We start from the raw sequence: 21,941 nt of genomic DNA on the forward strand, positions 1-21,941 counted from the left end.
GGGTGGGGTTAAAGTGTAAGAGGGAGTGGCCTAAAGAAGCCGGCATTTTCACCCGGCTGTGCATCTTTGCTAACCAGAGGAAGAGCCCTCTGGGCCAACAGCGCTCCAGCTGTGGAAGGGCCGAGACCCTACGCTGCCCCCTGGTGGCACCGCGGGAAGGCGCGCAGGGCTCTCAGCTGAGGGAGCTCTGCCCTTTGCACTGCTGAGCCGGTAAAGCAGAGGGCCTGAGAAGGTCAGGTCCCATCCCAGGCCACTGGACAGCAGAGGCAAGGCACCGCCAGGTTCAGCAGGCCTTCTGTTCCCATGCACCAACTCTTTCCCTCCTCCTGCCTGGCCCTCAGAGGCTGAAGCAGAGGAACCAGACCCAGAAAGACTCAGAGCTGAGAGAACAACTCCAAATCATCTTTTATTAATATAAAAAGGGCATGTTTAGCAAAAATCACACCAAGAAAAGAGTCGTTATGGCCCTGGAGACAAGGCAGGGATGTACAGGCTTTCTGAACCCCTTCGAGGGAGAAGGCCTGGGACAAAGTGGTGAGAAGTGCGGAGTGGTGGGAGCCACAGAAAGGAGGAAGCTCCAGGTGGATCGACGCTGTTGGCAGATCATGGTGGGACTCACAGTGACCCCACTGCTAACTCTTGCAGGGGGAATGCCCGGTTAGTGCTGCCAGCTGGAGTGGGAGCCACTCCCTGGTTTCTGGAGGGCACCCACCAAGGGATACAGGACAGGAAGCCCAGGATAGGAAGTGCAACTTGGGGCGAAGGCCAGGGAGAAGCAGGTGCTCTGCAGTGGCCGGAAAGGTCCAGACGCTGAGGCCAAGGTGCTTCCTGTTACGTGCGGGCGTTTCGCTCTGTCTCTGCCAGGCATTCTCTGACTAGAGCTCGGGCATGGATGATGCCTGGGATGGGGTCAGGGTGGAGATGAGGAACATTTGGGGTCTCAGCTACCCTCCCTAACCCCGCCCACCCTCAAGAACGACATCTTCCCTGCTCCCTTTTGTTGCAACAAGTGAAACTCAAATCTAATGAGGCGATGGGTGAGATTAGAAGTTTGGCTAATCCTCAAATCCACCCTGTTGAAATAAAATTCCCAGGTGCTTTCCTGGAAGTGCACTCAATTTTAATTCAGTTTGAAATGCCTCTCTAGGTAGTGACACTGGCCTGAGCGCAGGCTTGGCTCAAGGGTCCTGCAGCGACTCCAGCTGTCCTTCCTTCCTTAATGAAGGAGGACTGCTATCCAGTGTCTGTCTCTTGGGCAGCATAGGGTGGGGCTGGCTACACTTACCTCTCTTCAGGCGCTCCATGGCACTCTTGCTACCAGCATAGGTAGGCCGGATTTCTTTGCCCATCTCTTCTATGACTGACAGCAAGTCGGTGTAGGTGCTCTGGGAACCCTGGGCACTGGGTGGCTTCATTGCCTATGGTAAGAGAACAGCACACAAAGCTCAGTCCCAGGTGGAAGGAGACTCCCTACAATCCCCACTCATAAGCAAGTCTTTCGTCACTCACCTGCACATAGCCCATGGAGGGCGGTCCAAAGTCATTAAATAGTGGTCGGAAAGGGGCAGCGGCTCCGGGCACTGAGCCCGACGGCGATGGGACACTTCCGGCTGCAACAGGCACGAGTAAGAGGTCAGCGCGAGGCAACGACGCCACCTCCCAGCTTTCCAAGCCCGGGACAGAGTTCACCCGATTCCCTCCAAAAGGATGCTTTAATCTGTGCTCACCAACTTAAGGGACACACCCCTCCCCCCTGCGCTCCACCTCCAAACCCTGACATGACCCCGCCCACTTCACAGACTAGCAAACTGAGGCTCAACGAGGCCGACTGACGGCTCAGGCCGTCTTCTCTCCGACAATTCCACAGCCCGGGCACACAAACAACGGCGGTATTGGATCCTCACCTGTAGGGACCGGCGTCCCTGGCCCAGGGGTGCTGGAGCCGGGGGTGCTGCTGGGGGCGGGGGCGATGGGTTTGTAGGACATCCCCAACTCCTGGGTGCGGTGGACGCCAGCCGGCCGCTCCTCTGGGGTTGGCTGCCGGGCAGCTCAGCTGCGCTCTGATTGGCAAGGAGGCTGCACGCCCCTGGTAAATAGAGCTCCGGCCGGAAGGGTGGGCGGGCACAAACGCTTCCTTACTCCCGATTGGCGTATAGAGCTGTCACTTGAGCCTCCTTATTGGCTGAGGCCTGCCCCCGCAGGTCGCAACCGCTGCCGATTGGCCTCAGCCTTCCGGACCTCGCACCTGTCTGCTCCCGATTGGGCGGTGGCCGCAGTCCTCAGCAATTGGCGAGTTCGCGGCCCGGGCCGGCGCGCTCTCAATCCGATTAGTCCCGAGGCCCGAGAGGTAGGGCCTCAGAAGCCCGGTTCTGGGTCCCGGCTGTCGCGGTTCGCGCCGAAGGGATCTCCCCAGGAGCGGATGCCGCCTTCCCGCCTTACTCGCTCGTCCTCACCGCGCCGCCCACTCTCTGCCCGGCTAGGGTTGCTGTCGCCGGCGCTAGTCGCGCGCCTTCCCTCCGCTCCGGGAGCCGAAGGACGCGGGGCTTTGACGTTTAGAGCCCTGCGCCCCACCCCGAGCGCTTTTACGTCACCTTTCACCGGTTCAACACCCTTTCCCTGATCTGCGCACGCGCCCGCCTCGGGCCTTCATTTGTTCCCATGGCAACTGGTTCTTCACCAACGCCACCACCCCGGGCTCTTTCTCCGGATTGGCTGGTCCTTAGGTTTAGGTTAGTGTTAGGTCTAAGAGTGCCCTTATGGACCCCCCCCACACACACACCCCAACCCACACCTCAAGTCTCGCGCCTCTTCTCAGATAATGACAAAGCCACAGCAGTTAATCTTAATACTAACTCATGTTGAGCCCGAGACCAAACTGGTCCAGGCCAAGGTTACCGACTGGAGTCAGCGAAATAGCCTTTTTTTTCTGGGCAAGTTTGCTCGCCTCAGTATGCTTCAATTTCCCTCACCTGTAAAATGAAGAAACTATCTGGGTGATCGTGTGGATTAAATGAGTATTCATAAAGTGTTTGTTTCATTCTTTTTTCTTTCCCATTCCAGTGCCTTCCCCTCAGACATCATTCCTCACAAGCCTAGACTCAGACCCTCCTCCACCCACTCACCCTTTCTCCCAGGCTCCTCTCCACAATCTTTCTGTCCTCGTGTATCTTTCCAGTCCCCAGCTCTGCAGAGTTTCTTCGTCTGTCCTGTCAACGTTTTGTGACTCCTCCATCCCAGACCTTGAGCTGAACAAAGGTACGAAAATGAATTGGCCGTGGCTTGTCCTCTGGGAGCTCCTAGCCTCTGGGGACAGAGGGAAGCTGAGGCACAGGTTGCAGTAAGACTGCCTACAGTGGAGACTGGGATGGGCTGTCCTGGAACTTAGAGGAAGGGGTCTGTCTGGTGACATTACAGAGATTTTCCCAGTAGTCGTAGCATTTGAGTAGGGGAATGAGGAATAGGAGGTGGAGGGTGGCCCTCGAAGCAGAGGAACTGACACATGCAAAGCTTGGAAGTATGAGAACACACATGATTGGATAATATCGTGACCCATGTGGCTCTTGAGGTACTTGGGTGAAGGACTGTGAGAGGATGAGGAACTAAAGAGACAAAAGCTGGGGTCAGGTGGCGCCCTTAGTCTCCTGATGGGAGGAAAGGAACTGCTCAACCTCTGTAGCACGTTTATTTATACACTCAGGAGGATGATGTAGATTCCAATATCACTGCCTAGCAACTTGTTAGCCTGGCTGGCCTGGGCTCCTTGCCTTCCTGGTGCTGGAACAGCTTGTTAAGTGGCTTGTTTGGGGCTCTCTGTGTTTTCAGTGATGGCCTTGCTTTAGTTCCTACACATATGAACAATCTCCAGCTTCCATGACTCCCTACATGATAATGCATTATTTTTTCTTCCATGGAGGGTTAATTAGAAAGTGGGCAAAACAGTGGACATAACAGCATGCCCTGTTTGTATTGAAACTGAGCTTACTGCCCTATCCAGTACTTCCCTGATTTCACCCACTCTAGTGTCTTGACTTCTAGTTAATATTTTGTTTACATCAAACTCATTAAAAAAATCAAATATAGCTGGATGTGGTGCACACTTTCAGTCCCAGCAGTTAGGAAGTCAATGGCAAGTTCAAGGACAGCCTGGGCTGCATAGCAAGACATTGTCTTCCCCATGCCCTGTTAATAAACAAATAAATAATTAGGAAAGTCAAATAAAAAGGAAAAGTAACATAGTTTGCTTAATTTTGTGCTCGATATGCTCTTTATAGTTCTCTAATATATAGTCAAAGTATATTACTGTTAGGAAAAAAGAAATGTTGTTCAAATTATCCAGGATTCCCCAAGAAAACTACTGTGAGCAGTGGGTGAAGAGGGGCCACTGACTGGGACCAGTCCTTCCAGTCCTGAGTCTTCCGGCTTTCTCCACTGCTGCCTGCCTGAGTCTGTTGGGGCTGAGGAATGCACAGATAAGACAAAATACCACAGACTGAGTGACTGAGACAACAAAAATTTGTTTCCTTACAGTTCTGGAGACTGAAAGTCTGAGATCAGGGCCCCAGCATGGTAGATTTCTGGTGAGGCCTCTTTTCTTGTCCTCACATGGCTTTTCCTCAGCACAGGAGAAAGGATCAATTCTCTGATAACTCTTCTTATAAGAACATTAATTCTATTAGATCAGAGCCTGCTCTATGACCTCATTTAACCTTAACTACTTCCTTAGAAGTCCATTTCCAACATAGCCACTCAAGGGATTATAGCTTTTATGTATGAATTAATGGGGGACCCAAATATGCACCTCTATTTGGGGGAGAGATATATCTGGGGGTAACACTGAACCTTGTGCTAAAGTTACATGTATTTCCCCCTTGAAGAATGGTCCCTGGTGACAAGAGGGGTCTCTCCCAGTCAGAGGATCTTGCCTACCTGGAGGAAGCTAACATATGCCTCTTGGTCTGTATTTCAGGGGATCCCCTCTTCTCCTAGGCCTTGGGCCTGAGCTCACCTGCTGCATTTTTGGAGGCTGTTAACATGACAACCTCCAAATTAGAAGGTGAAAAGTGAAGCTCACAGCCTCAGTTCAGCCTATGGATGGGTTTGTTGGCTGATTCAGCCTATGGATGGGTTTGTTGAGTGATTTATAATTTTATATTAGTAGCCAACATTATATTTCTATGTAATTATTTTCACTTTTATAATAAGATGTTGATAAAAGAATTGATGAACAATTTGGGGGTATTACCATATGCTTGTTAAAATGCCTAAAGACAGTAGGCTGAGGCAGGAGGATTGCTGTAAGTTTGAGGCCAGCCTGGACTACAAAGTGAAAGCATCAAAGAAAAAACACCAAAGGAAAAAAAATGGTGAAAGAAATAAAGCACAAACTGATCACACAATAATTGCTGGTAAGGATGTGGAGTAACAGGAACTCCCATTCATTGTTAGTGGGAGTATGGGCCACCACAGCCACTTTGGAAGATAGTTTAGTGGCTTTTTTCAAAATTAAATATAGTCTTAGCTATAATCCAGCAACTGTGTTCCCTGGATGCTAACTCAATTGATTTGAAAATGTTTACTCTCACAAAAACGTGTGTGTGTGTGTGTGTGTGTGTGTGTGTGTGTGTTTCCAGCAGTTTTATAATCTCCAAAATTTGAGGCAACTCTGATGCCCTTTGTGCTACTCAGTTTCCCATGACTATGACAAAATACCTGATACAGTCCACTTAGAAGAAGGAAAGTTTTACTTTGGCTTGTGGCTTCAGAGATTTTGTCAAGGTTGCTTGGTCCTGTTGCTTTGAGCCTGCACCAAAGAAGTGTATCCTGGTAGGAAGCATGTGGCAAAGGAGGCTTGTTCACCTTATGATTGATGAGGTCTTTGTCTCTGCCACCCCCCAAAAAAAGGGGGAGAGGAAGAGGAAGAGCCTGGTCCTAATATCTTTTTCAAGTTCATGGCCCAGTGATGAACTTCCTGCCAGTAGGCCTGCTTCCTAAAGTTTTTACTATCCTCATTAGTGCCTCAGGCTGGGGACCAGCTCTTCAACATGGTGGATCCCACAGGCTTGAACTTGTGATCCTCCTGCCTCAGCCATCTGGCATGCTGAGATTACGGAAGCATACCACTCCCAATTGAAAAGAGAAAGTCACACAGAAGTTTACTAGTTTGCAGGAGGCAAAGTAAGACTAAATAGTGAAGTATAGAGAATTTTATTAAGAGAGTGATTAAACTCTAATGTATGTAAATTTGAAGAATCATCTAGAAGGTCAGTGAATCCAAGGATGGAGGGTAGAATGTAGCCAGAGGACCTAGCTACACCACAAATGTCTGAGATGATGTTCACTCCAGGTGCGCTGACCTGGAACTGAATAGATGGTGGGAAACCAGCTAAAGGCAAAAGGAAGCACTCCAGAGTGGGCCCTGGAGTCTCACTGAAGAAGGTGCTTCCGTTGGACGCTTCCATGGTTAGGGAGGGTGGGTGGTGGGAGTCGTGTTTCTCAGGTAAGCAAGGGGGTAGGTGAGAGTGAGCCAGGTGTAATGGAGTGGAGCTGAAGGAATCAGTATGAACTAATCTGCGGCTTAATTGATAGATCCAGTTGCTTACACACAACTATTTATAAATGCACATGTACATAGTATACAACATACACCTCCTTGTTCCAGCAGCTGAGAGTGCCCAGGAGCAATTAGCACCTTCACTTTCAGTAGCACCAAGCAGTGGTGTAGTGTCAGGTCTTGTTGCCGATCCCATTTTCTAGGAAGGTGAACCAGGTTCCTTACAGAAATGGTTCTTTCTGAGACCCAGGCAGGAAACGTACAAGATGAGCCTGGAGCTTCTGGTGGTGCCAGAAAGAAGGAAAGTGCTTCCCTCCCTCCAAGGACGGGGCCGCATCAAAGGGATCCTTAATTGAAAGTTACCAGTGGATATCGGTCCTGTGTATGTATGTCTGTGTGGTGTGTGTATGTGTGTGTGTGTATGTGTGTGTGTGTGTGTGTGTGTGTGTGTGTGTGTGTGTGTGATGGGGATGGATCTAAGGGCCTCCTGCATACTAGACAAATGTTCTACCATTGAACTGCATCTCCAGTCATCTCCAGTTCATATTATTTATTTATTTTTTAGTGCCAGGGATTGAACTCACAGCCTCGTGCTTGCTAGACTATTTATTTTCTTTTGAGACATAGTCTTGCTATGTTGCCCAGGCTGGCCTTAAACTTGTGGTCTTCCTGCTTCAGTCTTGCCAGTAGCTGGGATTATAAGCAGGCACTACTGCACTATTTTATTTTATTTTTGATTAATAGGTATTTATTGTACGGATTAATGGCATTCAGTGTGATATTTCAATGGATACAGCATGCACTGATCGAATCAGGGTAATTAACATTTCCCTTACCCTTTTTTTTTTTTGGTACTGGAAATTGAACTTAGGCCAGGCAGGCGCTGTGCCACTAAACTATATCCCTGGCCCTCTTGTCATTTTAAAGCAGTTGTTTGGGCCTTTCAAGCTCTCCTCGACTAGATCTCATAGACTGTATAACAGGTTCTTGTGAGCTATAGTCCTCCCACCCACTGTGGAGCATCAGAAATTGCCCCTTCTTTGTCACTGTGTTTTGGTAGCCACAATCCAATGTCCTTTAATCTGCTCTGTCCTGTGGGATAGCTATGTATTTTTGTCTTGTTTTGTTTTGTTTTGAGATAGGGTCTTGTTATACAGTTCAGGATGGCCTCAAACTCATGGTGATTCTTCAACCTCAGCCTGCTGAGGGCTGGGATTACAGGTGTGTGCCACCATGCCCAGCCAGGGATAGCTGTATTCCTATCTATGTATCTATCTATCTATCTATCTATCTATCTATCTATCTAGTCTGTCTGCCCATTTGTCCATCTGTCCTATGATTGTTTCTCTGGAGAACCCTAATCCATGGGCAGTGCTAAGCACAGAATATACAGGAAACTATTTGTATTATCTTCACAATAATTCTGTAAGCCTAAATCTATTCTAAAATAAAATAGGAGGATGTAATATTCAACCCGGTCATGGTTATCTGAGTACATATGCATGTAAAAACTCATTGAGCTGTGCACTTCATATCTATCAAACACATGTTACACTCAAAATACTTACAGTGGGTGTAATATAACTCTGAATATACAGATGTGGGGAAACTGGCAGCTCTGGCAGCTCAGGTTTGCCCTGTCAATCATCAGTGGAGCCTGACAGTAGATGGCCTTTGGCAGGGCTCTGGGTTCCCTGTGACCTCAGCATGCCTGCTGTCCCTTGGGCCTGCCTTGGCCCTTGCTTTAGATGTTGTCTACTGGGACCTTTTGGGTGGGGGAATGCATGAGACTTGGAGGGCTGTGGATATTTTTGGCCCAAGCAGATATTCTTTTTTTTTGAGACAGGATCTCACTATGTAGTTCAGGCTGGCCTTGAACTCACTATGTAGTCTAGGTTGGCTTCAAAATCTCATCAATCCTCCTGCGTCAGCTTTCTAAGCACTGGAAGTACAGGCATGTGCCATCATGCCTGGGCCCAGCAGGCATTTTGTGTCTCCCCAACCTCCCTCCACAACCCCAACCACGGAGTCTGCTGGGCTGTAGTCTGGGGAGGGATGAGAGGTTGAGGGGTTCTGGTTTCCCCCTGCCTTATGCCCATCACTTCCCATGCCCAGCCCCTGCTGTGACATCATCTGAGACAGTGATACCATCTGTGCCAGCTGTGAGGCTCCCCGAGAAGCCACTGGGCTGGGGCACCTCACCCCCATCCCCAGGCTGCCAGCTTGGCAGAAGGGATCATCTAATTGAAGATTAAGGATTAATTGGGATCTGCCAGGCGTGTGGTGCTTGGGCCACTGCAGCCAGGCCTGGCACCTTGGCATTCAGGCTGCAGGATGGGCAGGGTGCTGGTGACTGGCTGTCTGTTCTGTACCACCTCGTGAACACCAGGGCTCTGAGCAAGAGCTCCCATTTCTTGACTGGGAAAGCCAGGGCTGGTCCTTCCTCCCAGGAGACAGGAGCTGCACACTAGTTCTTTCTGTAGCCGGAAGAGGCTGAGAACTGTCCTGGTTTACCTGTCCCTGAGGCATCCTCTCTGGTTGACACTGTGGCTTTAGAGTCCCTGAGTGCAAGCCCCATCTTTCTTCACCATGTGTGACCTTATGCTAGTCCCTCATCCTCCTGGAGCTTCTGGCCCTGGGAACACCCTTGATTAACCTTAGGCAATGGGAGTTCACAGCCAGGTCTTGGATACAAGGAGACAAAAATGTAAGCGTTTTTTTTATATCTTTATTTAGTTTTTAAGTAAGAGTCTTGTGGGGCTGGAGGTTTAGCTCAGTGGCATAAGCGCCTGACTTACAAGCAGGCAGTCGTGAGTTTGATCCCCAGTACTGATAAATAGGAAAAAGACAAAAAAAAAAAAAAAAAAAAGAGTCTTGCTATGCAGTTCAGACTGATCTTGAATTCACTATGGAAGGGAGGCTGGCCTCTACCTCATGGTAATCCTCCTGCCGCAGCCTCCCTAGTGCTGGGGTTACAGGCATGTGCCACCATGCCTGGCTAGGTAGCATTTTAGAAAGAATAACACAATTGCCTGTGGAGAGACGGGAATGGGAGTACAGGGTCTCTGGTAAACCACTTAGACGCAGTGCTCTGGTTTGTGTCCTCTCCAAAATTCATGGTGAGACTAAATTCCAAAGGTAACAGAGGTTGGACTTTTAAGAGGTGATTAGGCCATGAGGGATCATTAGTTTAGGACCTTTTAAAATGTCTGGAGGGGACTAGGTAGGCATATTTGTCCTTTCTATCCTCCTGCCAGGTGAGGACACAGAGTTGGTACCATCTTGTAGAGCAGAGACCAGGCCTTCACCAAACAGAGGCTGCCTGTGCTTTGATCTCCGACTGCCCAGCCTCTAGAATAGTAAATGTTAAACATTCATGCTGCTTATAATTGATCCAATCTAAGATGTTTTGTTATAGCAGCCGACATGGTATCTCTCAGTTTTCCTGTGAAGCCTGGGGCAGGCTCTGCGTGAGAAAATGTGTATGTGGATCCCCCTCAGGAGGCAGAACAGAAAGGAAGGTAGGGGAACAAGGAGAGCAGAAGGACCTCTGATTCCCAGCAGGACCCAGTGGCACCTTGGCTGACTCAAAGGGTTGATCAGGGCAAAGACTGCTCCATAGAGGAGTCTCGGGTTAGGCAGAAACAGTCAGGTCCTGATTCCCCAGTTGTGCTTGGTCAGCAACTTGGGGCTTCCACATGGAGTGAGGTGTGAGCCCTGAAGCTGAAGTGCCCCCCGCCCAGCCTTTCCCCAAACTAACTCACTGGAGCTGAGTTCTGGAATGGACCTCTGAACTGGGCCTCTCCAGTATGCTACAGCAGTAAGGTGACAGGCTGAGAAAAGTCTCCTGCCCCCGGCACTTCCTCCACCCTCTAATGCAATCTTTGAGGGGTAGGGGCCATTGGCAGGGTGAGGAGTGGGAATACAAGGGGAAAACACATCTGGGCTCCAGACGCAGGTTGGGTTTATCCACCCAGATGTGTCTACTGACACTAGCTCTGGACTAAGCCTAGGATGCAGAGAGGAAAACTCATAGGTTCTCACATATCTGGAGCTAGCAGTCTAGTTTATGGCTTATGATCTGAGAGCTCAGCCCCAGTGCTCTGCTCTTGGGGCCTCCAAAATAGCAAGTGAAAGGCAAAAGCCATCTTCCCAGGCTTGCTGATGCTTTATTGTCAGAGAAACAGAGATGGGGTAAGGGGCGGGGCAGGCAGAGAGGGAGGAGGATCTCGGCTGCTCAGGACGGGCTTGAGGGAGCACACTCAGTCTGAAGAGGCCATGGTCCTCCAGTGCTGTTCGCTGCCTCTGGCTTCTGTACAGGCTCAGCGAGACATCATTCGCACAAACTCTGCCAGGAAAAAAAAAAAAAAAGAAAGATTTGCTCTTCTGGGCCTAATCTCCTGACCCCAATAGAGATGCAGCCAATCTGCCCACCTTACAGTGGGCAGGAGTGTGGCTGTGGGGGAGGCCTTTAGGGACACCCCTGGATCAGGTAGGGAGTAGGCCTGAGAACAGGGAATTTTGTCTTAGGGACAAAATAATTTTTGTAACTGAACCTCTCTTCCTCTTTGATTTGGCCACTAGGAAACTCCAGAGCAAATCTATCTTTTTTTTTGGAGACATGGTCTTGCTTTGTAGTGTAGGCTAGCTTTGAACTTACTATGTAACGGAGGCTGGCCTTGAACTTGCTGTGATCCTCCTGCCTCAGCCTGCCTAGTGCTAGGATAACAGGCATGTACCACTATGCCTGAGTGGGGAATGTGTTTCTACACAATTATTGTCCTTGGCTTCCTATTACTTAATTTCTCTCTCTCTCTCTCTCTCTCTCTCTCTCTCTCTCTCTCTCACTCTCTGTTTTCAGTACCCAGAAATTGAATCCAGGGCCTTCTCACTGAGTAAAATTCCACCCCTTATTTATTTTTCATTTTGAGACAAGGTCTTGCTAAATTGCTAAATTGTCCCAGGCTCAAACTTTTGATCTTCCTGTCTCAGCCTCCCAGACTGCTAGCATTCAGCATCTACTACCACACATGGCTTTTGTTTTTTCTTCCTGGAGAAAGAGCTGAATTCCAGATCAGCTGCCCCAAATTCCAATCTGGGTTCCATCCTTTTTTTTTTTTTTTTTTTTGCTGAGCACCTAAGTTTTCCTGAAAACTGATTTTCCCCTCTTGCATATGGACATAGCAATGGTCCTTTCCCCTGGGGCTCACAGTGGTGATTACCAGGAGAGGACCTGAGCACGTGTGGCACAGGTTCTGGCACACAGAGATAACTTTCCTCGTGTCCTTTATCTAGTCAGAACCTTCCAGGGTGTGTTGCTAAATACAGCAGGTGGTACCTTCGAAGTCAACCAGGCCGTCTCCGTTGAGGTCGATGTCCTGCAGAATCTCATCCACCTCCCGCTGGCTGAGACGCTCCCCCAGCAGGGCCTTGAGGGCGGCTCTGAGCTCCCCGATGCTGATGCAGCCGTCCCTGTTGGTGTCAAACTGTGGTGGTGTTGGTTGTGGCTTGGGGTCACTGACTGAGTCAGCCTCCGCTCAGCCCCTTTCTCCCTGAGGAGCTGCAGCCCACCCGCCCAGCTGGGGTCCCTGTGCACCTCCCGAAAGGCATCTCGAAGCTCCCTGACGCCGATCATGTCTGCTGTTTCCGCCAGCAGCTTGGGGCCCATCAGCTCCACGAAGTCTTCAAAGTCCACCTTCCCACCACCTGGGAGTCATTTCCATTTGCTAGAGACCCCTGGCTCTCTCTCCTCTGCACAAGGCTTCCCACTTCTACCCTGAAGTCCCCCCTTGCCTCATTAATACTTGGGCCCTTACCCCCTTTTCCTGCTGGGAATCACCTTCCAACCAAGGCATGGATTTGGTCACGGGAAAGCCACTCTTAAAGCTCTCTGGGGCTTCTCTTGATTTTCCTACAGAGTTTGGCTGTGATCAAGTCTTGGCTCCAATGCTGTGTGACCTTAGACCAGTTACTCTGCTGCACAGAGACCCACTTTCCTCATCTGTGAAGGGGCTGACATGGCCCTCGCCCTGCCTCTCACAGAAGATGGTGAGATCTGAGGGAATGTCCTAGGCTCTGGGCCCTGAGATGTGGGGATGAGTTCCTCAGTCACCTCTGGCCTCTGAGCCCCAGTCATCAGCTTGTTTGGACCTGGCCAGGACGTGTGCAGAGCTAGCATGGGGCAGTTCTGAGACACATACTGATTTGCTGGGAGATCTCGATGAGCTCCATCTCTGTGGGCATGTAGCCCAGGGTCCGCATGCATGCACCCAGCTCCCGATAGCCGATGTAGCCATCCCGGTCTCGATCAAATTCCTGGAAGGCGACCTGCAGCTCTGCCGGGCAGAGAGGGATCAGTCCTCCCACATCCCCCTGGATCCCCACCTGCATCAGTCTGTCCTTCCTCCTCTGGTCTTGTCACCCATGAATCTCCGTCTTAACAGCAATTCCTGCTTCCTCCTGCAGATTGCTGAAGCCCCTCGGATCCCTCCATTCTGTAGCTTCCACCCTATGCCCCCTACTGGGAATCAGGCCCTTCTCAAACCCTTTACCTTCAATCTCCTCAGGCCGCAGGTCCCGATCCTAGGGGACAGAGATGGGTTAGGAGTTCCCTGGAGCACCCAGGCCCCACTGCACCATTCACACGGGGCCCAGGTCTGCTTGCTCGCTGGTCAGGGCCTCTTGGGTGCCCCCTTCCCTGCCACTGGCCTAGGATACTCTCAGGCCCTCCCTGCCCCCTGCTCCCTCCTCTGGGAAAATTGGATCTGTGGGTCTGGCAGAACCTCAGATGTGGCCTCCATGTCCTGTAAGTCTCCGGCGCTCTCCCTCTGTCCCTCAAGTCATCACTCTCTGTCTCCTTTGCCCCCACCACTGGACTGGTGTGCACCTGCTCTGAGGGCCCTCTCCATCCTCTTCCTTTTGTTCAAGGAGTGGCAAAGTCAAGGGGCAAAGGCTGTGGGCTGCAGAGTGGGTGGCCGTACATACGAGCTGGGTGGCGGCAATGCTGGGCCGAAGGAAGATGCAGGCCGGGCCCACCAGGCCACCAAGCACCGAGTAACCCTGGACGCCCCCCTGCTCCTCGGGGCGGGCACCGGCACTGTAGCAGGAGCCCCCTCTGGGGGAATTGGGCCATTGCCAGGGGTCCTGTGGCAGAGCCGGTCATGAGCTGGGTAATGGCCTGAAGCCCCTCCCTGCACCCTCCCCAGCCAGCCATTCTGCTCTTTGGAACCCAGCATGGGGCCATGAGGAAGGGATTTGGGGTGCACAGGACCCTCACCCATTAATACTGTAGACTGGAAGGGTGTACCCCTAACTGCTCAGTTGGGCAAACTGAGGCACAGAAAAGATGAGGCAGACAAAATTAGTAGTAGAGAGAGACCTGGCTTTCGGTTCTATGCTGCCCTAGCCAAGACTGGCTGGTAGAGAGCAGGGCCCAGGGGGATGGACAGCAGGGGTCAGCTTAGCAGGGGCAGACCAGCCAACTGTGTGAGCCAGGACTAGGCTGGGTCTGAGTCTGGGGTATCCCCGAAAAAAGTCTCACTTGAGGACAATGAGCAACTAACCCCTCTATCCAGAGACCATGCCCATCTCCAATCCCAGCCAGCCCTAGCAGGACCCTGCTCACCCAATTTCCTGGCCTTGGCTGGTGTCCCTTTGCCCTCCTACCTTGGGACCCCGGTGCCGGGGCCGCTTGGCACAGTTCCCCATGAGCCCCCGAACCATGCCAGGCTGGAGTCCTGGTGCAGCGGATGCTGCCGGGCCCCAGCAGCTCCCAGTGAGAGCCTGGAGCACTGCTGGGGATTTTCCTAGGGTTTTGTGGGGAAGATGGGGGCGGGTGGGCAGGCGGGGGGCCCTGGGCCCAGCGGCCAATGGGTCCTAATCAGGGATTATCTCTGAGCATCTCCACTGGTAAGGGGGGCCACTTGGGACCCAAGGCCCCCTGGAAGGCAAAGTGTCCCCATGATTTCTCCTGAGGGTCTTTTCTGCTGTACCCTTCTCTGTTTATGCCCACCCCTAATCTCTCAATCAGGGGAGATTTTGTATCTTTAGCAGCAGGCCAGGGCTTGGAAGGAGGAGGCAAAAACTTGGGAGTGGGGTAGAGTGGTTGGGCCTCTGTCCCTGCAGAAGAGCAGTGAGCCCAGGGGCCATGACCACAGCAGACCCTTCCCCTTGGCCTAAGCGAGCAGCCCCATCGAGATCCCTGATCCCTTTCCAAAGTGCACCCAACCCACTTGCCTTGGCACCCTGGTCTGGATCAGCCTCCCCACCTTGCACCAGGAGCTGAAGGAGGCTGCTGCTGGGTACTGTAGGTGGCAGCTCAGTAAGCACTGAGCTGGGAAAAGAGCTCACCCTGGCCTCTGCTGACCCACAGACTGACCCTTCCACCCGTGTGTGTGTGTGTGTGTGTGTGTGTGTGTGTGTGTGTGCTGCATCCCCTCATGCGCTTGGCCCTGATCCGCCCTACAGGGGACCCTGTGTTGCCCTCACAGTCCCTTCCCTCCCCCTTACCTGCCCATAGGCTGCCTGCACCTGAGCTTCGAGCTCTTTGAGAAGGGCCCGCCGGCTGGCTGCTGGGCTGGTGGGGGTCTGGCTGGGGCCTGGCACCCCTGCAGAGCGGCTGGGGTCCCCCAAGGGGATGCTGCTGTCTGCTGGGCCCTGTGGCAGGGCCATGGACACGAGGACTTGGCACCTCCTTCCAGCCCTGCTTTGTATCCTCGTCCTGTGGGCAAGTGACTCAGTGGGCAGCTGTAGCTGTGTGTCCCCAGGGTCCGTCCTTAGTGGCTGACCAGAACACTGTCCCTGAAATGTCCTATTTCCCCCACTGTCCCTCACAGCCCTGTTAACCTACCAGCCTCCCTGAAATTCTCCCCTTCCTGTGGCCTTTTAGCTTTCACCTTGGGGCTCCTGCTGGCTGTCACCTCCTTCTGCCCCAGGCCTGCCTCATCGCTCTGGCTGAGTCCCCAGCCTGACCTCCCACAGTGCGGCTGACTCCCGCTCCATCCCTCTCATCTCTCCCGATATCTCTGTCTACCTTATCCTCACCTTATTCTGTTTTTATATCCTTGCTCTTTCTGCTCTCCCCACATTCCCTCCAACGGATGACCCCCAGATTCTGAAAAGTCAGGTCACTCCCTTCCTACCCCACCCAGAGCCCTAGGGTACCTCCGTGCTCCCCACCTCCCTGCCTCCTTCCAGTGACCCCCACCTGGTCCTGCTGACCTGCAACCTCTTGCTTCTCAAGGTAAAAAGGGTGGAGGTGGCCAGGCAGCCCCCGCTGGCCTCCCATGCCCCCTCATCATGTCCCCAGCCCACTCACCACCCAGCTGCCTCTCCTCGACTTCCAGAATGAGGTCAGTTGTCCTCCTTGGCCCCGCTCAGGGCCTCTCATGATTTATTCACTTGCCCCCTGTGCTGGCCTTTGTCCCAGGAAACCAGATCCTACCACATGTCTGCCACCTGAGCTGGTGGCTCTGCTGCTCTCAGCCCCTCGTGGCCACCCATTCATACATTCCCTCAGCCAACATCTGAGGTGGGCTGGCAGCCAGCCCCAGGGCCACATGAGAGACCCTGCCTCCCAAAGGATGCTGTTCTCAGGCACATTTAATTCAGAAAAGGCTACCGGGCAGTCACCATGTTCTTAGCAGGCACCAACCCAGGCACAAGGTGGAGGGGGTGAGCAGAGGGGGCAACACCTCACCAGTGATGGTGAACCTTTTAGAGCTTTCAGTGATGCCAGCCCGCTGCGGCACAACGTGCTATAGGTTCACCACCACTGCTGGACATTGTCCTTCCGTGTCTAACCTGGGCCTTAAGCGGGGTGAGTCTTAAACTTGAGCAGACTTGGTGAGTGAAGGCCCTCAGGAGGGAGGGGTTAGCAGCCTCGGTGGAGAGTATGGCTGGTGGGAGGCCAGGGATAATTTTGGAGGGGCTAGATTTTTAGTCATTGTCCAGCCCTGCTCTGTGCCTTCCCAGCTACTGGGAGCCAGTCCTCCTCCTGGAACCTCCCACTTGGCAGGAACAATGCAGTCAGCAAAGCAGAATTATAGTAGATGGGAAGTGAGGGAATGGTCTCCAGGCTGCCTACAGGACCCCTTGCTGTGACCAGATCTGTGAGTGTGATGGGAGTGGCTGAGGAAAGTGACAGGGCTGGTCATGCAGGGAGAAGGAACAGCCTGAACACAGCCCTGAGATCTGAGGACAGGCTGGGACAGGAAGGTGAATGGATGCTGGCCAGGCCGTCAAGGGTCAAGGGTGGGAAGGGCTCATTGCGATCACTCACGATGACTTAGCGTTCAGCTTCCTTTAGTCTTTGCATCTGGAGACCAGGCCTGCACTGGGGTCCCAGCCAGCAGCATCCTGCAAACACTCTTCACACACAAAGTTCACCTGTTTTCTACAAAGTTATAGAAAGGGCCTGCAGTGGGGCTGGGAGTTTAGCTCAGTGGCATAAGCCTTGCAAGTGTGCAGTTGTGAATTTGGTCTCGAGTACCAATAAAAAGGAAGAAGACAAAATTTACAAAAAAGAAAGGGCCTGCAGAGCTGGGTTTCCCAGCCACTTTTGTGTGACCCAAGTAATGAATTTCATCCCTCTGAGCCTCAGTGGCTTTATCTGAAAAATGGGGGTTGACCTAGTATCTGCCTCTAGGAAGGTGAGAAATATGTGTTACTAAGTAAAATCCAAAGCAGTTGGTATTTTAACTGGTTAGAGGACAGTGAGTAAAAGTTCTCAATCTGGGAGTAAAAGCTGTGTGCGGATGGGAGGAGAGAGCATGGCTTAGAGATCTCTCCTGTGTGGTATGCAGTGAGCAGAGTCCCAGAGCATTCATCTTGGTGACCTCAAACTGCTCAGCCTGTTGTAGCTAAGCTGGGTCCTTGCGCTGGTGTCTAGGGCAAGGGAACCAGTGGTTTGACTGATTGATAGACCAATGGATGGATGATGGGTGAATGGATGGATGGAAGAATGACTGGGTGGACCGGTGGCTGGGTGGCTGGGTGGCTGGGTAGCTGATCTGGTGGGCTAAATGATTGGTAGATTGATGGATGTGTAATTTCATAGATTGATGGTTGGCTGGATGAATAGATGGATGTGAGAGACGACGGCTGGTAACAGGTGGAAGATGACTGGGAGGGTTAGCAGATACAAGATGTCTTGATTCACTAGCACATGAATGTTTATTGTTAGGTGTATGTATAAGTAGGTGGATGGACAGATAGGAGGGTGGAAGTTTATAGATGGCTAGGTGGGTTATTTATGTGGTCTTATATTCTTCATTAAGAGACTCTTAGGTAGAAGTCATATCTTACCTTTTCAGGGTCTCTGACGATGTCCATTCATTGCCTGACACTAATCAATGGGCAATTGAAGACTGTCTGTCTCTCCCCAGTCTGAACTGTGATTCTTTTGATGGCAAAGATAGTGGCTTATTTGTCACCTTATTCCCCACAAGCCAAACCCTACACTTGGTACCTGCTAAGAACCATACAGAATCATGTTGAGACTGACTTCCACATCCACTAGAACAGCTAAGGAAAAGATAAACAATAACAAGTGTTGGTGATGGGGAGAAACCAAAACCCTCCTTTGGGGATGGTGGGGCTCTCAAATGATGTGGCCCTGTGGGAGTGGTGTGAAAGTGAGTGACCACATGACCTTACAAGTCCTCTCCTAGGTATGGACTCAAGGGAAAACATTAGTTTACACAAAAACTTTTACATAAATATCCCTGGAAGTATTATACCTAGTAGCCAAAGTTAAACAACCCAAGGATCCATTGATGAATGCATAAGCAGAAATGGAATATTTTTCAGCCATGGAAAGAAATAAACTACTGACACATGCCTGGATGAACCCTAAAAATGTGAAAAGCGAAAGAAGCCAGACACTAAAAAGCAGATACTGTATGATTCCATGCATATGGTGTGTCTGGAGTAGACAAATCCATGGTGACAGAAAGGAGATTAATGGTTGCCAGAGAATGGGGAAGGATAGGCGCTAATGGGAATGGGGCTTTTCAGGCAGGGTGAAAATGTTCTAGAATTAGACAGTGGTAATGGCTGCATAACACTAAGTATACTAAAGTCCCCAGAATCTACAGTGTGCACAAAGATGAATTTTACATAATAACAGGGTTGTTTACACATATATTTAAAACTCACTAAAAACAGGCACTGACACACACATGGGCTGGATGTGGAGATGGACTGAATGGGTGCCTGGAGAAAACTACTTCACTCGTGGCAGCCAGAAAACACTCTGAGAGGAGGAGGCTGCATCCACATATCCCCTTTGAGGACCCACTGGCAGTGGCCTATCTTCCTCCCACTGGGCTCCACTTCCTAAAGGTCCCAGTAGCATCACAGACTGGTAGAGGACACTTATCCAAACTGTGGAACCTGCTTTCTCAGGTTGTGAGACTTCTGCACAAAATAGGGTATATGTGCTCCAGCCCAGAGCAGCTGAGTCTCTGAGCCTCGGTGTCCTTGTCTGCATAATGGGGACAAGATTCCCTCCCTGCCAGGTTTGGGATGTGGGAGATGAAATGAGATCATTTATGTGAAAGCTCTTTGTAAGCGGCTCCACGCTGGGCAGATGTTCCTCCAGCTGTGAGTTAGGGCTGAGAGCCCAGCTCCACCCCCTCGCAGCCTCAGGCATCTGTGAGCTCAAATACAGGGAAGGATCGGATAGCACTCCCCAAGACTGAGTCTTGGTTGCAGTGTGTGCCCCTGATTATGCAGGCGATGACCTGGGTCCCCATATTCGGGGTGGGTAGTCTGGATTGTCGAGGTACCTCCAGTTTCTTGTGACTCTGACCAGAACCCTTTGGGAGCACCCAGGAGAAGGGCAATCAGGAGAACTGGGACAGGGTCTCTAGGATCCTGGATGGTGGGACTGAACCTAGGAGACCCTGGCACACCAGCCTGAGCATCTTTCCATCCACCTGCACCCGGGTCCAGCCTGAGTCAAGCAAGACATGGCCTGCAGGCTACACAGGGGAAGAAAGTTTTTCTTTAACTTTTCTGAGATCTTTAGTAGGGACAAACGCCTGTGACAAAAAAAGAAAAACAATCATGAGGGAGAGACCTCCATAGAAAGAAGCTTCAAGTAGTGGCTTAGAACTCCACTCACCCCTGGTACCGATAAAAAGGAGAAAGACAAAAAAAAAAAAAAAAAAAAAAAAAAAAAAAAAAAGAACTCCACTCATACAGCACCTTCAACAAGGAAGGGGAGATCTGGAGAGGAGCTCCACACAAACAGTCATTTGAGGTATCTAGGACATGGGGGCACTGAGACGGTAAATACACAGCAGGAGACTAATGAAATTTGTCTGTAGATTCCTCTAGGCTGTTAAGAGTCAAGATTTGTCTCCAATACAGGAGAATTTCTATACTGCCGTTATATACCTGAGCCTTAGGGATGTAACTTATGTCAAATCTTTTTTTTTTTTTTTTTGTCTTTTTCCTTTTTATCGGTACCAGGGATCGAACTCACGACCACACACTTGCAAGGCAAGTGCTTATGCCGCTGAGCTAAACTCCCTCTTATGTCAAATCTTCAGTAAGTCTTCTTTGGCTCCTAAGGCCTGCTATTATTATCAGAGTCAGGATGCGTAAATAGATATATTTTTTGAAATTGCATTCATTCCTGCAACAAACTTTATTGAGCACTTATTGTGTGCAGGTGCTGGGAACTTAGCAATGTACGGGTACTCAGTCTTAGCTTCCACCGCGAGAAGCTGTGTGTTTGTGTAACTCGTGAAGCTATTGGCAGGTGCCTATTAAAGCAAAGCCGCTGCCCTGCAGGCAGGGAGCATCAGTGGCAGGGCAGCTGGGCCTGCTGGGTCCTCTTTGTTCAGGACCTGTCACACCAAGCTTCATGAGTTGGCAAATTCCTGGAGGGGTGAGGTGGTACAGAATAGCACGAATACTGTGAGACCTCAGGTCGCCTCTTCACTTCCTGCTGCAACTCCACCGCGGCCCAGCCAGTGAGTAGGATCTGCACGGCGGGGGCGGGGCCTGGGCGGGACGGGGCGTGGCCATAGACAGCGGGCGTGACCAGGCCTGTCCAGCAAACTGCTGTCTTCAGGGATCGCGGGCTTCCGCGCTCAGTCTGTGCAGTTGTTTCCCTCACTCTGTCCCCTTCTCCAAGGCCCGATTGGGGCCATGTTCTTCACCTTTTCTCCACACTTCTCTCCCGTCCCCAGGAGATACCCAAGCCGGGTTTCCGTCCTGTCTCCACGTCCTCTTCGCATCCTCCCAACCATTCCCCAGGTGAGGCAGGGTCTCTCCTTACACCACTGCCTTGTCGCCCTCACCCAGGGCGCTGTGAGGCTATGTGCATGCTGTTGGCTGACCAGGGCCAGAGCTGAAAGGAGGAGGTGCTGACCACGGAGCCTGGGGTGAGAGTCCACTGAAGGCCTCTTGTGTGAGTGACTGTAACTGTTTAGCAGATGGGTCAGGCCTTAGGGGGCTGTGAGTAGGGTGGGGGCAGAGCCAAGTTCAGTACTCCTCATGGAACTCTGCCCCCCAGCTGTTTGGGCAGCCCCCAAGTTTCAGGATGGAGACTGCACCCCCTACCAGTCCAATGCCATCCTGTGCCACCTGGGCCGCTCCTTTGGCGAATTCCAAGGCCTCAACTGGACCAGTCCAGAAGGATCCCTGACAGGTGCCTGGTAGGAGTTTTGAGGTCTGGGCTGCTGTACCTGTAGCCAACAAAGTCTTACTGAGCTGGGGGACAGACCAGGTGTCTCAGAGGAAGGTGCAGGGCCAGGTTCCAGGAGACACAGGTAGGGTTGTGCAGCCTGCCCGATTTGCCGCACCTTCCCTAGATGACAGCTCAGAGGAAGCTGCCAGGCCCTCTATGTACAGGGACTTCCAAGGAGACCTCCTCGCCCATTTCTTTTCACTCCAGCCACACTTGAATTGGAAAAAACCTCGCTCACAGTGAGCAGAGGTGTGGCCTTCTTCAAAGATGGCAGGAATCTAGTTTAGGGACAGGACTGTTCCTTTTGGCTGGATTAGTGCAAGGGGATCCAGGAAAGCCCAAGATCCCAGGGAAGTATAGCAATCAAGGGATGGGGAGCAGCAGGAGCAGTGCTAGTGTAGGTCCAGTCCAGTTTCAGCAGGTAGGGGACAGAGGCCTCTGGCTGGGACCTGCCACCTCCTCTCTGTGCCCTATCCTACCCGGTGATGCATGTAGATACCAGCCTTGGTGTCATCACTTGTCCAGACCCCTACAACAGCCAATCACAAAATGGAGAGGCACACATCAGAGCCCTGATCCTCCTTTTGGGGACAGACTCGGGGGACAAGAGCACCCCTGAAATCAGGCCAGGACACCAGCTGCTGGGCCTGCAGACTCCTTACCTATTGAGCTAGATGCAACTGAAGTGGG

At 51.6% G+C, this 21,941-nt stretch overlaps 2 protein-coding genes across 4 annotated transcripts; both read right to left on the minus strand.

The window, feature by feature from the left end:
- Positions 1 to 381: 381 nt before the first annotated feature.
- On the minus strand, positions 382 to 2,574 carry Cdk2ap2 (cyclin dependent kinase 2 associated protein 2). Its single transcript, XM_003468300.5, has 4 exons — positions 1,905 to 2,574; positions 1,510 to 1,610; positions 1,286 to 1,418; positions 382 to 899 (listed from the first exon to the last, which is right to left on the minus strand). Exons 1-4 carry the CDS (start codon positions 1,984 to 1,986, stop codon positions 832 to 834), a joined length of 384 nt encoding a protein of 127 aa, XP_003468348.1. The 5' UTR covers positions 1,987 to 2,574; the 3' UTR covers positions 382 to 831.
- Positions 2,575 to 10,707: 8,133 nt separating this feature from the next.
- On the minus strand, positions 10,708 to 15,264 carry Cabp2 (calcium binding protein 2). Of its 3 annotated transcripts, XM_003468303.3 has the most exons (7): positions 14,216 to 14,342; positions 13,535 to 13,693; positions 13,102 to 13,132; positions 12,751 to 12,885; positions 12,147 to 12,256; positions 11,889 to 12,036; positions 10,708 to 10,898 (listed from the first exon to the last, which is right to left on the minus strand). In XM_003468303.3, exons 1-7 carry the CDS (start codon positions 14,270 to 14,272, stop codon positions 10,873 to 10,875), a joined length of 666 nt encoding a protein of 221 aa, XP_003468351.1. In that variant the 5' UTR covers positions 14,273 to 14,342; the 3' UTR covers positions 10,708 to 10,872. The 3 variants fall into 3 exon arrangements, with proteins under 3 accessions (XP_003468351.1, XP_003468353.1, XP_003468352.1); XM_003468305.3 differs by lacking the exons at positions 13,535 to 13,693; positions 14,216 to 14,342 and adding an exon at positions 15,059 to 15,264; XM_003468304.3 differs by lacking the exon at positions 13,535 to 13,693 and having other exon boundaries at positions 14,216 to 14,335.
- Positions 15,265 to 21,941: the final 6,677 nt, after the last annotated feature.

This window comes from Cavia porcellus, unplaced genomic scaffold (assembly GCF_034190915.1).
Source record: "Cavia porcellus strain 051 isolate PalLab524CR breed Dunkin Hartley unplaced genomic scaffold, mCavPor4.1 scaffold_17, whole genome shotgun sequence".
Taxonomy (NCBI): domain Eukaryota; kingdom Metazoa; phylum Chordata; class Mammalia; order Rodentia; family Caviidae; genus Cavia; species Cavia porcellus.

Bases quoted from the DNA above. Each gene is read 5' to 3' on its own strand.
- Cdk2ap2 (XM_003468300.5), bottom strand. From the start codon at position 1,986: ATGTCCTACAAACCCATCGCCCCCGCCCCCAGCAGCACCCCCGGCTCC. The intron at 1,611-1,904 runs GTGAGGATCCAA...TGCCTGTTGCAG, and splicing joins AGGGACGCCGGTCCCTACAG to CCGGAAGTGTCCCATCGCCG. The intron at 900-1,285 runs GTAAGTGTAGCC...ACCCCATCCCAG, and splicing joins CATGGAGCGCCTGAAGAGAG to GCATCATCCATGCCCGAGCT.
- Cabp2 (XM_003468303.3), bottom strand. From the start codon at position 14,272: ATGGTTCGGGGGCTCATGGGGAACTGTGCCAAGCGGCCCCGGCACCGG. The intron at 12,257-12,750 runs GTATGTGTCTCA...AATGACTCCCAG, and splicing joins CGAGATCTCCCAGCAAATCA to GTGGTGGGAAGGTGGACTTT. The intron at 12,037-12,146 runs GTGCACAGGGAC...ACACCACCACAG, and splicing joins TTCGAGATGCCTTTCGGGAG to TTTGACACCAACAGGGACGG.